The sequence below is a fragment of the Coregonus lavaretus genome (assembly GCF_964263955.1).
Source record: "Coregonus lavaretus genome assembly, chromosome: 8".
NCBI classification, from domain to species: domain Eukaryota; kingdom Metazoa; phylum Chordata; class Actinopteri; order Salmoniformes; family Salmonidae; genus Coregonus; species Coregonus lavaretus.
Window position 1 is genome coordinate 41,452,614 of NC_139995.1, and position 15,703 is coordinate 41,468,316.

Below are 15,703 nucleotides of genomic sequence, written 5' to 3' on the forward strand. Positions count from 1 at the left end.
GCTGTCTCCGCACCACGTGCTCTCACCACTGGTGTCCCCCAGGGATCGGTTTTGGGCCCTCTCCTTTTCTCCCTATACACCAAGTCACTTGGCTCTGTCATATCCTCACATGGCCTTTCCTATCATCGCTACGCTGACGATACACAACTAATCTTCTCCTTTCCCCCTTCTGATCACCAGGTGGCGAATCGCATCTCTGCATGTCTGGCAGACATATCAGTATGGATGACGGATCACCACCTCAAGCTGAACCCTGGCAAGACGGAGCTGCTCTTCCTCCCCGGGAAGGACTGCCCGTTCCATGATCTCGCCATCACGGTAGACAACTCCGCTGTGTCCTCCTCCCAGAGTGCGAAGAGCCTAGGCGTGACCCTGGACAACACCCTGTCGTTCTCCGCCAACATCAAGGCGGTGACCCGCTCCTGCAGGTTCATGCTCTACAACATTCGGAGAGTGCGACCCTGCCTTACACAGGAAGCGGCGCAGGTCCTGGTCCAGGCACTTGTCATCTCCCGTCTGGACTACTGCAACTCGCTGTTGGCTGGGCTCCCTGCCTGTGCCATTAAACCCCTACAACTCATCCAGAATGCCGCAGCCCGTCTGGTGTTCAACCTTCCCAAGTTCTCTCACGTCACCCCCCTCCTCCGCACACTCCACTGGCTTCCAATTGAAGCTCGCATCCGCTACAAGACCATGGTGCTTGCCTTTGGAGCAGTGAGGGGAACGGCACCCCTGTACCTTCAGGCTCTGATCAGTCCCTACACCCAAACGAGGACATTGCGTTCATCCACCTCTGGCCTGCTGGCTCCCCTTCCTCTGCGGAAGCACAGCTCCCCCTCAGCCCAGTCAAAACTGTTCGCTGCTCTGGCACCCCAATGGTGGAACAAGCTCCCTCACGACGCCAGGACAGCGGAGTCACTCACCACCTTCCGGAGACATTTGAAACCCCACCTCTTTAAGGAATACCTGGGATAGGCTAACGTATTCCCTCTAACCCCCCCCCCCCCCCAAATTGTAAAGTGGTTATCCCACTGGCTATAGGGTGAACGCACCAATTTGTGAGTCGCTCTGGCTAAGAGCGTCTGCTAAATGACGTTAATGTGCCCTTGAGCAAGGCACTTAACCCTAATTGCTCCTGTAAGTCGCTCTGGTTAAGAGCGTCTGCTAAATGACTAAAATGTAAATGTAAAAAAAATGTGCTGAGCACTTGTTGGCTGCTTTTCCTTCACTCTGCGGTCCGACTCATCCCAAACCATCCCAATTGGGTTGAGGTCGGGGGATTGTGGAGGCCAGGTCATCTGATGCAGCACTCCATCACTCTCCTTCTTGGTAAAATAGCCCTTACAGAGCCTGGAGGTGTGTTGGGTCATTGTCCTGTTGAAAAACAAATTACAGTCCCACTACGCTCAAACTAGATGGGATGGCGTATTGCTGCAGAATGCTGTGGTAGCCATGCTGGTTATGTGTGCCTTGATTTCTAAATCAATCACAGACAGTGTCACCAGCAAAGCACCCCCACACCATAACACCTCCTCCTCCATGCTTTACGGTGGGAACTACACATGCGGAGATCATCCGTTCACCCACACCGAGTCTCACAAAGACACGGCGGTTGGAACCAAAAATTCAGACCAAAGGACACATTTCCAACGGTCTAATGTCCATTGCTCGTGTTTCTTGGCCCAAGCAGGTCTCTTCTTATTATTGGTGTCCTTTAGTAGTGGTTTCTTTGCAGGAATTCGATCATGAACGCCTAATTCACACAGTCCCCTCTGAACAGTTGATATTGAGATGTGTCTGTTACTTGAACTCTGTGAAGCATTTATTTAGGCTGCAATTTCTGAGGCTGGTAACTCTAATGAACTTATCCTCTGCAGCAGAGGTAACTCTGGGCCTTCCATTCCTGTGGCGGTCCTCATGAGAGCCAATTCCATCATAGCGCTTGATGGTTTTTGCGACTGCACTTGAAGATACTTTCAAAGTTCTTGAAATGTTCTGTATTGACTGACCTTCATGTCTTAAAGTAATGATAGTCTGCAATTTCTCTTTGCTTATTTGAGCTGTTCTTTACATAATATGGACACTTGGTCTTTTACCAAATAGGGCTATCTTCTGTATACCCCCCCTACCTTGTCACAACACAACTGATTGGCTCAAACGCATTAAGAAGGAAAGAAATTCCACAAATTAACTTTTAAGAAGGCAATGCATTCCAGGTGATTATCTCATGAAGCTGGTTGAGAGAATGCCAAGAGTGTCATCAAGTCAAAGGGTGGCTATTTGAAGAATCTCAAATATAAAATATTTTTTGATTTGTCTAACACTTTTTTGGTTACTATATGATTCCATATGTGTTATTTCATAGTTTTGATGTCTTCACTATCTACAATATAAAAAATAGTAAAAATAAAGAAAAACCCTTGAATGAGTAGGTGTGTCCAAACTTATGACTGGTAGTGTATATTTGTAGCAGAGCGAGCAGGAGCACAAACGAGAGCCACGAGTGTACAGCCACCGCTTGCTCCTCATCATCTCCCTGCAGTGCAGTGGCACGCATCAGTTATATTCCAGATGGTGTCAACATTATTTACTTTCAATGCATTATGGAGTAGAACGTATTTTTAAAAAGTCACCAAAAGTGACCTTTTCAGTCGTTCTACAAACAAAATCTCCTCTGGGTGATGCGCCTAGACCCCCCCGCTACCTTTGCCACTGCTACTGAAAGAAATCCTTGGGGAAACACTGCACACACACACACACACAGAGAGAGAGAGAGAGAGAGAGAGAGAGGAGCTAAAAACAGACGGGTGGTCAGCGTAACGGCAGCAGAATGAGAGATGGTCGTGACTCGTGGCAGTGTGGATATTGGATGGGGCCCAGGGTGTAAAGATGTAATATGGAGGAGCATGTAATAAGTACAGAGGGTGCTGGGCTGCGTTCTGGGGCAGGCTGTGGTTGTTACATATGAATGGGAGTAGTTTAAAAGGGGCTATATCAGCCAAGGGGCTAACGCATGAGTGCAGTGAGGATGATGCTACCAAGCGGGGTCATCGACTCTTGTGTGTGTGTGTGGTGCGTGTCTGTGTTACCTGCGTGGGTAAGTAGCATTGTCAAACACAACAGGGCATTATATGCTGCAGTGTTGTTTACTACGCATTCATTCCTCATGAATAAAACATTAACAGCATTAGTGTTTCGCACCATGCACATTGTTCCCCTCCAGGAGTTGATGTCCACTCACTACATTGTGTTTTACATTTACATTTTAGTCATTTAGCAGACGCTCTTATCCAGAGCGACTTACAGTTAGTGAGTGCATACATTTTCATACTGGCCCCCCGTGGGAAACGAACCCACAACCCTGGCGTTGCAAGCGCCATGCTCTACCAACTGAGCTACAATTCAAAGCCATGAGGATCTCCTTGCATCTTGACCAAAATTGAAAAGCTAACGAAGTGTGCGTGAAGAAGCACACAGAACATCAGTGGTTGGCCACACAATACGCTCTGCCACTTGACATCAAATTACTCACGTGTGGATTTATGCCGATAAAATCTAAGTTCATATTATGATTCTGAATCAAGGCCAAATTGTTTTCATAGATAACGCATCAACTAAAATTAATGTAACAAGGTTTTTATTCAATGTTTGGTTTTCAAGAGGTGCTTAAAACTATAACTTTGAATACTGTAGCCTATCACCGGTAAAGAAAGATAAATAAAAGAAAAAGCAGAACACTTGAATTAAACTAATCATGTCCGGCTTTTAACAAAAAGACAAAAAGGTGCGATTGCATCACCCCAAAAAATTATGAGAGATTCTCATTATCTTGCTCTCCTCTTACAACCACGACCAGATACAAAACGAACTTACTACACGGCATATTTCAGGGATGAAAGTAGGGTACTGAGAGTCAGTGGAGACAGAAAAGCTGTCTTTCATAATGATAATGTTTCACCACAGCTTCTGCTGAGTAAGTCCACACAGACTCTATAACGCCTAAGTGCAAATCAATGGGTATAACTGACTGCTGTTTTCTTATCATGACACATTTTATATGATAAGGTTATGGACTGAGGGTAAAAAAATAAAATCATGCTTTTATGAGAAGTCATTCTGGTAGGGACTAGGGAGTCTACTGACACTGAGTTTGTCTGAAAGAACAACATGCGTATTCTTTCCGACTCATTCACACACACACATAGACAGAGACAGAGAGACAGAGACAGAGAGAGAGAGAGACAGAGAGAGAGAGACATAGAGAGAGAGACATAGAGAGAGAGACAGAGAGAGAGACCGAGAGAGAGACAGGGAGACAGAGAGACAGAGAGAGAGAGACAGAGAGACCGAGACAGAGAGAGAGACAGAGACAGAGAGAGACAGAGAGAGAGAGACAGAGAGACCGAGACAGAGAGAGAGACAGACAGAGAGAGAGACAGAGAGAGAGACAGAGAAACCCGAGACAGAGAGAGAGACAGAGAGAGAGACAGAGAGAGAGAGAGAGAGATAGACACAGAGAGACAGAGACAGAGAGAGACAGAGAGAGAGAGAGAGAGAGATAGACAGAGAGAGAGAGAGACAGAGAGAGAGATGCTCTCTATGCAACTGGGAGGAGAACTCCCCAGAGATCTGAGCATAGGGAGCTTCCAAGAGACACTACATACATACAGGGTCTGATAAAGCTCACATAGTGAATCACTGTGTTTAAAATGAGAGGGGGAGGGCAGATACAAAATGCCTTCAGAAGAAAAGCAGCAAGGAGAGACACTGTGTGCAAGCATGATGGATAGGTAAGTAAAATACCCAAATAAACATTGTACATTGAATAATACATTGAAATGAAAGTGAATTCCATTCATTCCCCAACATATTTAGGCCTAGTTCATGAGGTGGATAGGAAACATTTATCATTTTAAATGTCACAATAAGTGAGAGAGGCATCTGTCTTCCTTAGGCCTCCACTGCAAACACCCACTGTCACTAGGGGTTATTAATGGACATGAACTCATGAAATTAAAATGAGTTTGGCACACAATACAGACACCAACTCACCCAAATAAACACAATCACTCCCACCTACTACTGTATAGCTTAGGCTACATTTTTCTGTTTCCCTCAACGTTTTCCAACACTCAGAGCTCACCTTTCACCCACTCAGTAGAACAACTAATTCAAAATGTTTAAAAAAAACAGTAAAGACTGGTTTAGCACTAAAACTGGGAACTGTACCATGACACATAGACAGAGGATTAAATAGACAAACTTGTATGCCATCTGTAAATACAAATACAATTGTTAAAAGCCTAGTTGGTTTAGCCACGGAAAAAGACAGGAACCTTCCCGCTAGCCATGATTGGCTGAGATAATGGGATGGGCTGGACATCCCGAGAGATGAGTTTGGGATTGGTCTGCCATGTAGCATCTATTACATGCGCTGCTCAGTATGTGTAGATAATCCTTGCTACCACAGCTTTTTTGAAAGATATAGTAGCCATTGAGAACTGCAAAAGTGTTGCTACTGCTCTCAACAACATTGCTGCCCTGAATTTAGCAGGCAACATCGACAAAGATCAGTGGGAAAAAGTTGGGATGGACTACTTTCTGGAGGACAATCGTGCCATGCTGACTCTGAAAATAAATCAGACGATGAGGAAATCCCTGACTTAAGTAAAAACATTTTCATTGAATCAAACATTGTAGTCTTCTGATGACAGTGATGGGGAAGAAATGGAGATCAGTGTTGTTGTCATGGAAGAAGTTGACCGAGTTTTGAAATCAGCGGAATGCCCGGTGGAGGCAGAGTATGAGAAGGAAAATTCTGGCGTTTGATTGCATCCATGACAGAGAGGGAGAAAGATTTTATGATTCTTATGGCATTGCACACGGTCAAGTCGACACCTCCAGCCTCATAAAGTATCAATGCAAGGAGCTAAAGTGGAATACTAGTTTGTAAATACCCAAGACAGAAGGCAGATGGTATAGGCCTAGGAAGTGGAGAAGCAACTGGCACAAGACTGTATCGGACGGTTACGATTGGTTGTGCCCTGAAACTGGGAACCGTGCAATGAAAGACAGAACTTATGTTCCTTAGATGTAACGAAAATAATTTGTCAGAGTCCAAAGCAACTTATACAGATGGGTCAAGTGCCACTGAGTGACGCTGGCCAGGCTTTAGCAGCGTCAGGCCCAGGGCAGATGGCATTGCCAGCCAGGGAATGTGGCAGGGGAGGCAGACAATCACTTGCACGCACGCACACAAACACACATACAAACACAGACACCTTTACCAGGAGCTCAGCATTGCTACAGTGGCTGGCTGCCCATGGTGATGCCACCTGTACCAGAATGCTACCTAATTAACCCTTGAGAAACCCACGGCTCAGACTCCGCAATGACTCACTTTCCCAGCAGCCCCAGGCCTGCCGCTGTACTGAGTCAGTGGATACAAGGAGGGATGGGGAGTGTTGGGCTAAGGGCTGGAGTAAACATGGAGAACTTGGACTAGGGAATGAATGGTTCTTAGGGTAGAGGACAGGACAGGACAGCATAGATAAGGATGGATAAAGGGGTGAGGGGCGGAGGAGAAAACAGAAGGCAGTCAGTCATACTGTATATTATTACCTTGATGTAGCTGTCCAGCTGGGGGTAGACTCTCTGCACTCCGAAGAAGATTGACAGGGGCGTCCTGTGGGGAAAGGAGGCGCTGACCACGTGAGTGACCTCTGGGAAGCTGAAGACCCGGAAACCAAACTTCTCATAGAGCTGTTGGAGCTCCTCACTAGGCCTAGTATCGCCCTCACTCAGGATACTGCCCACCGCACAGCGACACTTCTCTCCTATCACCTAGAGAAAAAGGAAGGAAGGACAGAAGGGAGGGAGGGAGGGAAAGAGAGAGAGTCTTGTCAGCAAAAGGTTAAATCTCACTGTGAGGTGGAAATGAACATTCTGATGTGACAACACAGTCTGTTTGCATTTGATGTGATAGCTTTAGTTTCTATTGGGCTGTTGCCTATTGGTGGTGTATATACAGCAATCATGTATCATGATGTTAGTATTCCTTCACATCAGATTATTCTGAAAACAATCTGAATATGTGTCAATATGTTTGTCCTCAGCCTCAACCGTGGAACAATTTCAAAATTGATCTTTCTCGCTTCCGACTCTCTCTATCACTGTTGTTCTGTCCCTCCATCTTTCTCTCATTACAGTCATTCAGAGAGCCTGTAATTATACATGCAAACTGCCTCCATGGATGACAAGCTCCGCTCTGTGAGAGAGAGAGACGGGAGATAACCATCAGTCTTTCTTATCTCTGTCCCCCTCCCTCCCTCCCTCTCACAACAACCCCCGAAGCCTGCCGCAACAATTAAGGACTGCAAAAGCACTATTGTCGTAAACGGTGCCTTTATCTAAGCCCACCTTTACCTATGCCCATCAAAGTCTACCAGTCCCCCCCCCCCCCCCTAAAAAAATTGTCCACCGTCTGAAAAATGGCCAACCAATTTCACGGACAGACAGTTCCTTCAGTCTCCCAAAATGTCCACCTTCTAACAAACAGATGAGTCACAAAGAAGAGGCAGAAGATAGCCTGGCAGAAAACAGCTTAACATACTATGTGAAAGGAAAACTATTTTACACAAATAAATGGAAAACTATTTTACACAAATAAATAAATACAAATAAACAAAAAAGGTCAGAAGTTTTAGAATGCAGCACAGTTGGCAGGCAATGTTAAGAGCAAGGCTCTCGTTAGGGCTCTAAAACACTAATTGCTACATTTGGCTGCTAAGTTGCACTTGGTGGTTTTCTCTCCAATCTGGGGAGCGAATCGAACTGTCCATTAAAGGGTAGAAAAAGATTAGCCACTTAATACACATGAAGACTCATGAGACATCCGAAATGGCCTCCGGATTGTGTACGAACTAATGACCAATCAAACGGCTGATCTTTCTCACCAATTTCCAAGTCCCAGCAGGTGTAGAGGACAGGAAAGGGGTTGTATTCAGAAGGAGTGATTCTCCACACAGAACGTTCTTATTGTTTTTCCTCTATATGACGAACGAGGGCTAACGCAGTAAAGAGGCCAGGCTAGCCCGGTGTGGCGTTAACTCATTAAGACACATCTAAGGAGGACTCTCTTTCTTTCTCCCTCCCTCAGTCTCTCAGCCTTGCTATCACTCCTACATTTACTACGCTACGTGAAGCGGGAGGAAGGAGACATGGAGACCATGAGTCCACTCTCTGTCTGTCAGTTTTTCCCCAGGGTGAGTTACCTACTGTAACTCCAGAGCAGTTAGTTACTGTAGAGTGAGGATGTTGGAGTTGAGAACCCCTTATATGGCTCAGTGTCTCCAGGGGAATTTGTTTGTTTTACATTTGTTTATATTGCAATTTCTTTTGATATACTGTATCCATTATAATGATCCTGATAAATGAATTTGCCTGGTTCAGAGAAGCTGTCAGTCTCGTCACGTTCATATGCATGGCACGGTGAAGATCACAAAAAAAACCTGCAACATTGTTCCACAGGTCAGACAGCAAGGTTTAGACAAACCCCAACTGATGCAAACCAAATGCTAGCTTAGTAGTATGGGGAAATATTGTCTAGACGCTTTTTTCCAGGGGACATGAAGTTTCTAAATTGACTGGCTGGGCTGTGGCAGTGGGATAGTGGATGCGCATTGATAAATCTAATCTAAGCCCTTGTGTTTGTGATATCTACTAAGATAACTTATGGAATTGTTTTAAGATGGTCATACCATGGATAATTTAGCTATTTGATTTGGAATTTTAGGACCCCTGTAGGTATAAATATATATACAGTACCAGTCAAAAGTTTGGACACACCTACTCATTCAAGGGTTTTTCTTTATTTTTACTATTTTCTACATTATAGAATAATAGTGAAGACATAAAAACTATGTAATAACACATGTAGTAACCAAAAAAGTGTTAAACAAATCAATTTTAGATTTTAGATTCTTCAAAGTAGCCACCCTTTGCCTTGATGACAGCTTTGCACACTCTGGGCATTCTCTCAACCAGCTTTCATGAGGTAGTCACCTGGAATGCATTTCAATTAACAGGTGTGCCTTTTTAAAAGTTAATTTGTGGAATTTATTTCCTTCTTAATGCTTTTGAGCCAATCAGTTGTGTTGTGACAAGGTAGGGGGGGTATACAGAAGATAGCCCTATTTGGTAAAAGACCAAGTCCATATTATGGCAAGAACCGCTCAAATAAGCTGCCAGCAACAGTTTGGGTCTCATGGTGTGTCCCTTTCCAGATGGTTAAGCATTGCACCTGTACTATTACTGTACCTCAATTCCAACTGGCAAAGTTTGCAATTCTTTCCCATTTAACTTCTCGAGGTATTGCCATACAGGACTTTGCTGCTGTCGCTTGCCTTTCTCTACCATTAAGCCAAACTGTTAACGACGATGAGGTTGTGGTGGAGAGTAGACTCCAAAATAATTGATTCCTCGACTCCTTGCACGTCGACTCCCATTTCTGATTGTCAAGATTCGATTCCACTAGGAATCGACTCCTAAGATTCTGTATTTTTGTAACGGAGGAGACTGATTAGTTGCCATACTTCCGAGAACACAAACACTCACATCATTCATAGTGAGCTAGCGAGGGATGGAGAGAGAGGGGAGGGGCACAGCATAGGCAGGTCGGCCACTATCGGCAATCAAAAGCTGTATCTCGCAATGGAATCCTGTAGGCCTATCTTGTAACTTCAGTAAAACAGGGCCTTTCATCAATGAATAGGCTAGGATATTCTACTCGCAAAAGAACGAAGACTGAACACACACTCTCATCATTAGTGAAGAGAAAGAGCAGGGGTGTAATCATTAATCCAACCAGTTGCAAAACATTTTGCAACTAAAACAAGAGTTTTATTGGTCAAATTCAGGTAGGTCCCTCCCCGTTTCGTTCCGTTTACAACAGAATCGGCGTAATGAATATGGCCCCAGGCGAGCCAGCGTGAGGGAGAGAGAGGAGGGGGCAGGCAGAAAGAACTGTGGTGCGCATATTATGTCTTGGTAATCTGTATCTCACAATGTCTTGTCTTGCATGCCTCACAAATTTACCAAAGTAGCCTAGTTCACCTCTTCCACTCTGGTTTGATTTAAATTACATTTAAACTTTCCCCAGGCCTTTATAGCCTATCGTCTAGTTTGGCTATAATACGGAAAATAATATGTTGTGATAACTGCCTTGTCATTGTAAGTTTGTAGTGGAAAAAAATATAGTTTTTCAGTTAGGGATTTTTCTTAACGTTAAGGATCCCAATTTCGTTTACACGTTTTAACGTTTAAACGTTCAGACCCCTACTCCTTGATATCAACCAATCAGCATCCAGGATCCAAATAACCAGTTTCATTATAAACGACATATCGCCTTCGCTCTCTCTCTAGTAATCTTGACTGAGTCTGAGAGGTCTCCTTTAACACTGGCGGATGAAGTAGAGTACCAATCCCCTTGCCTCAGGGAGACATCGCTCTTTCCTCACTCAAGCCATAACCTACTACACAGCATTGAAAAGTAGGCTACTGGTAAAACCCTTCAGATTCACCACACCAGAACCTCTTGACTCAACCGGTTTTGGCGCCTACATATCGATCCATCTAATTTCTCTCTCAGTATCTCTTCAAAGTATTGCGTTGCAATCATAAGGCAGCTGTCTACTGCCTACCTATCTCCAAAAGGCACGTACCTTCCCAGATAGTATTTCACCAGAAGATAGCCTAACTGAAAACGGAATCCTATTTGAGACCGGATTCAAAGGCAGCATCCTTTGTGGATTGAGGTTATGGCCACCATCATCTACTCTCCATCTCTGGTTCCTGCTCACGCTCACCCCCCACGCCCACTTCAGCCATCTCCGTCAAGCCTGTGGAGTGTCAGCAGCAGGAGGGCCAGTGTCTCTCTGCTCTCTCAGCATGGCTGTGGATGGCTCCTGTGACTAAAGCGTGTGGTTAACAAGCAGTCCCGTCACAGTAGCTCTATCCCTGCTAACCCCCCGTAGCACTACACAAAGGCCTGAGATACACACGCGGGGCTAGCTGGCGCCTGGGTCTTCCGCCGCGATGGGACGGGACAACTACCACCACATGGTGCATTAGAGACCAGAATCTCAGCAATCTGGACTGACCCAAGGAGGGATGCAGGACAAAAAGGGGGGAAGGATGGGGAGAGGGAGGGAGAGAGGGAGGGATGGGGAGAGGTGGGAGGGATGGGGAGAGGGAAGGATGGAGCAGGGATGGGGGAGGCAGTGAGGGAAGGGGTGGTGGTAACAGCAGAGTCCACACAGAGCCGCTCTTCATCAGCCAGTGACAGGCCAGGGACCCAAATGAGTCCCACAGTCCACTAACACTACTCTAATTAATGATCAATGTCAGCAGGGCTGGGGAGAGGAATATACACTGCAGTAGACTACACCTAACCCAGTCTGTCAGCACAGGGCTGGGGAGAGGAACCTACACCTAACCCAGTCTGTCAGCACAGGGCTGGGGAGAGGAACCTACACCTAGCCCAGTCTGTCAGCACAGGGCTGGGGAGAGGAACCTACACCTAGCCCAGTCTGTCAGCACAGGGCTGGGGAGAGGAACCTACACCTAACCCAGTCTGTCAGCACAGGGCTGGGGAGAGGAACCTACACCTAGCCCAGTCTGTCAGCACAGGGCTGGGGAGAGGAACCTACACCTAGCCCAGTCTGTCAGCACAGGGCTGGGGAGAGGAACCTACACCTAGCCCAGTCTGTCAGCACAGGGCTGGGGAGAGGAACCTACACCTAGCCCAGTCTGTCAGCACAGGGCTGGGGAGAGGAACCTACACCTAACCCAGTCTGTCAGCACAGGGCTGGGGAGAGGAACCTACACCTAACCCAGTCTGTCAGCACAGGGCTGGGGAGAGGAACCTACACCTAGCCCAGTCCCCGAACAGATCTGGGACCAGACTAGACAACACCTAGGCTATCACACCCTCACACCCAATAGGAAGTCTCCACCAGGGAAGATGGATACAGTGAGATAAGAACTTCTACACTAGCTTTCATAAAAAAGTGTTCAGTTCAAACTGTCCAGTTGAATTATTTCATGTAGCCTATAGGCTACTTTAGAAATGGTAAGGTCATGACACACAAGGCGTTTCCTGGACATTGTAAAACTGGGTAGAGAGCTCACTCTGATACTCTCAAAATGGTGTAGGACTGAGGAAATAGCCTATAGAGATTGGAAAAACTAACTTTAGTGAGGCCTGGACATTTGATGGGATTTTTGTAGCGATTTTATTTTTGGTCACAGTGGGAGGCTCCTGTGGCGTAGAGCCAACACAAGGTTCCCAGCGGGGCACACTGGACAAAGAGACGCAGCTACAAACCCCGCTGCTCGGCCCTCTGGGAGATTGATGGACTTCAAACACAACTTTGAACGCGGTCCCATTTATTCTTCATTTCACATCCACTTAGGAAGCACCTCTCACTTTCTCCTCTTCCCATCCTCTCTTCCCTCTTATTTCCCTGTCTTCTCCCCCTCTTCTCTACACTCTCTCCTCCTATCCTCCTGTCCTCCTCCCCCTCCCTCTACTCTTCCTCATCAACTCTCTTCTCCAGCCCACCCCTCCTGGTGAGCTAGCCTTTTCGTGTTCGGCCCATGCTCAGACTGGTGCTAAAATACTAATAAATTGGTCTCAGGGAGCCACTTGGGATTGTGCTCTGTGAGGGCTGTTGATAAATCGTGGCATCAAGATGAATAGGGGCATTCTGGGGCTGGGTACTGGGGTGTTCAGGGAGTGGAGTAAGGTGGGCAGGGGGTGGGGATGGAGCAATCAAGGACCTTGAAAATAGGGCTGAATATTTCCCATGCTACGTCTCTCAGAGGGTCACCTCCACCAGTGTTATGCTCCAGTCCCTTCTCTAGAGGTTTTGGCACAAATGGGAAACAAGTGTTTTAGTTTGATCTGTCAATCATCACAAACAAAAAGCCCCACATCCTGCAATGTACTGCAACCCTGTTGTGGATGAGTGACTGTGACAACCTAATATGCACAGGGCTCACAAATGAACAGACAAAATTGTCATCTCATGCCCCAATCTCCCTCCGAATGCACCCCACTTTGGCAACAGGTGTGGACTAACAGTGAAATGCTTACTTACGAGCCCTTCCCAACAATACAGAGAAAGAAAATAGATAAATAACGGAAAAGAAAATGGAATGTTCATGTCGCCTCCATTTGCTCTTCTGAGGCACCTCTTCCTCTCTCAGATGTCAGCCAGAGAGAGAGCGAGGGAGGGAGAGCTTAGTTTAGTTTATTAGGATCCCCATTAGCTACTGCACAGGCAGCAGCTACTCTTCCTGGGGTCCACATAAAACGTACAAATACATGACAAAGTACAGAACAGTAATAGACAAGAACAACATAAGATATTACATTAAATAAATACACTTTTAAAAATGTAAAAAATAGTTATATATAGCAAAGACACCAAGAGACAACAAAAATACTATTTACACACTATTCATATATACAGTGCCTTCGGAAAGTATTCAGACCCTTTGACCTTTTCTACATTTTGTTACAGCTTTATTCTAAAATTGATTAAATTGTTTTTTTCCCTCATCAATCTATGCGCAATACCCCATAATGACAAAGCAAAAACTGTTTTTTAGACCCTTTACTCAGTACTTTGTTGAAGCATCTTTGGCAGCGATTACAGCCTCGAGTCTTCTTGGGTATGACGCTACAAGCTTGGCAAACCTGTATTTGGGGAGTTTATCACATTCTTCTCTGCAGATCGTCTCAAGCTCTGTCAGGTTGGATGGGGAGCGTTGCTGCACAACTATTTTCAGGTCTCTCCAGAGATGTTCGATCGGGTTCAAGTCAGGGCTCTGGCTGGGACACTCAAAGACATTCAGAGACTTGTCCCGAAGCCAGTCCTGCGTTGTCTTGGCTGTGTGCTTAGGGTCGTTGTCCTGTTGGAAGGTGAACCTTCGCCCCAGTCTGAGGTCCTGAGCGCTCTGGAGCAGGTTTTCATCAAGGATCTCTGTGCTTTGCTCCATTCATCTTTCCCTCGATCCTAAATAGTCTCCCAGTCCCTGCCGCTGAAAAACATCCCCACAGCATGATGCTGCCACCACCATGCTTCACCGTAGGGATGGTGCCAGGTTTCCTCCAGACGTGACGTTTGGCATTCAGGCCAAAGAGTTCAATCTTGGTTTCATCAGACCAGAGAATGTTGTTTCTCATGGTCTGAGAGTCCTTTACCTGCCTTTTGGCAAACTCCAAGCGGGCTGTCATGTGCCTTTTACTGAGGAGTGACTTCCGTCTGGCCACCCTACCATAAAGGCCTGATTGGTGGACTGTTGCAGAGATGGTTGTCCTTCTGGAAGGTTCTCCCATCTCCACAGAGGAACTCTAGAGCTTTGTCAGAGTGACCATCGGGTTCTTGGTCACCTCCCTAACCAAGGCCCTTCTCTCCTGATTGCTCAGTTTGGCCAGGCGGCCAGCTCTAGGAAGAATCTTGGTGCTTCCAAACTTCTTCCATTTAAGAATGATGGAGGGCACTGTGTTCTTGGGGACCTTCAATGCTGCAGAAATGTTTTGGTACCCTTCCTCAGATCTGTGCCTCGACACAATCCAGTCTCGGAGCTCTACGGACAATTCCTTCAACCTCATGGCTTGGTTTTTGCTGTGACATGCACTGTCAACTGTGGGACCTTTTATAGACAGTTGTGTGCCTTTACAAATCATGTTCATATTATGTCCAATCAATTGAATTTACCACAGGAGGACTACAATGAAGTTGTAGAAACATCTCAAGGATGATCAATGGAAACAGGACCTGAGCAAAACTTTGAGTCTCATAGCAAAGGGTCTGAATACTTATGTAAATAAGATATTTCTGTTTTTTCTAAAAACCTGTTTTTGCTTTGTCATTATGGGGTATTGTGTGTAGATTGCTGAGGACTGTTTATTTATTTAATCAATTTTAGAATAAGGCTGTAACGTAACAAAATTTTGAAAAAGTCAAGGGTTCAGAACACTTTCCAAAGGCACTGTACATTTTCATATTCTTATATACAGTACAGTTGAATTAGAAAGAGGAGAGGCGCTGTGATAAAATATTTTTTTAATCTGTTGTTTAAAGCTTAACTTGCTTTTTGCCTGAGTAACCTCTGGTGGCAGAGAATTCCATGATGACATGGCTCTACAGTCATGGTCAAAAGTTTTGAGAATGACACAAATATTAATTTTTACAAAGTCTGCGGCCTTTTTATGATGGCAATTTGCATATACTCCAGAATGTTATGAAGAGTGATCAGATGAATTGCAATGAATTGCAAAGTCCCTCTTTGCCAGGAAATTGAACTTAATCCCCAAAAAACATTTCCATTGCATTTCAGCCCTGCCACAAAAGGACCAGCTGACATCATGTCAGTGATTCTCTTGTTAACACAGGTGAGAGTGTTCACGAGGAAAAGGCTGGAGATCACTCTGTCATGCTGATTGAGTTAGAATAACAGACTGGAAGCTTTAAAAGGAGGGTGGTGCTTGAAATCACTGTTCTTACTCTGTTAACCATGGTTACCTGCAAGGAAAGACGTACCGTCATCATTGCTTTGCACAAAAAGGGCTTCACAGGCAAGGATATTGTTGCTAGTAAGTTTGCATCTAAATCAACCATTTATCAGATCATCA

At 45.5% G+C, this 15,703-nt stretch overlaps 1 protein-coding gene across 1 annotated transcript in view; it reads right to left on the minus strand.

Annotated features, from left to right (window-relative positions):
* The window catches only part of LOC311134173 (testis-expressed protein 264-like), a 114,450-nt gene that overhangs the window by 77,799 nt on the left and 20,948 nt on the right, over positions 1 to 15,703 (minus strand). The window contains exon 2 of the mRNA XM_084167784.1: positions 6,622 to 6,843. Within this exon, the coding sequence (XP_084023910.1) occupies positions 6,622 to 6,843 (222 nt within the window). The remainder of the gene's footprint in view (positions 1 to 6,621; positions 6,844 to 15,703) is intronic.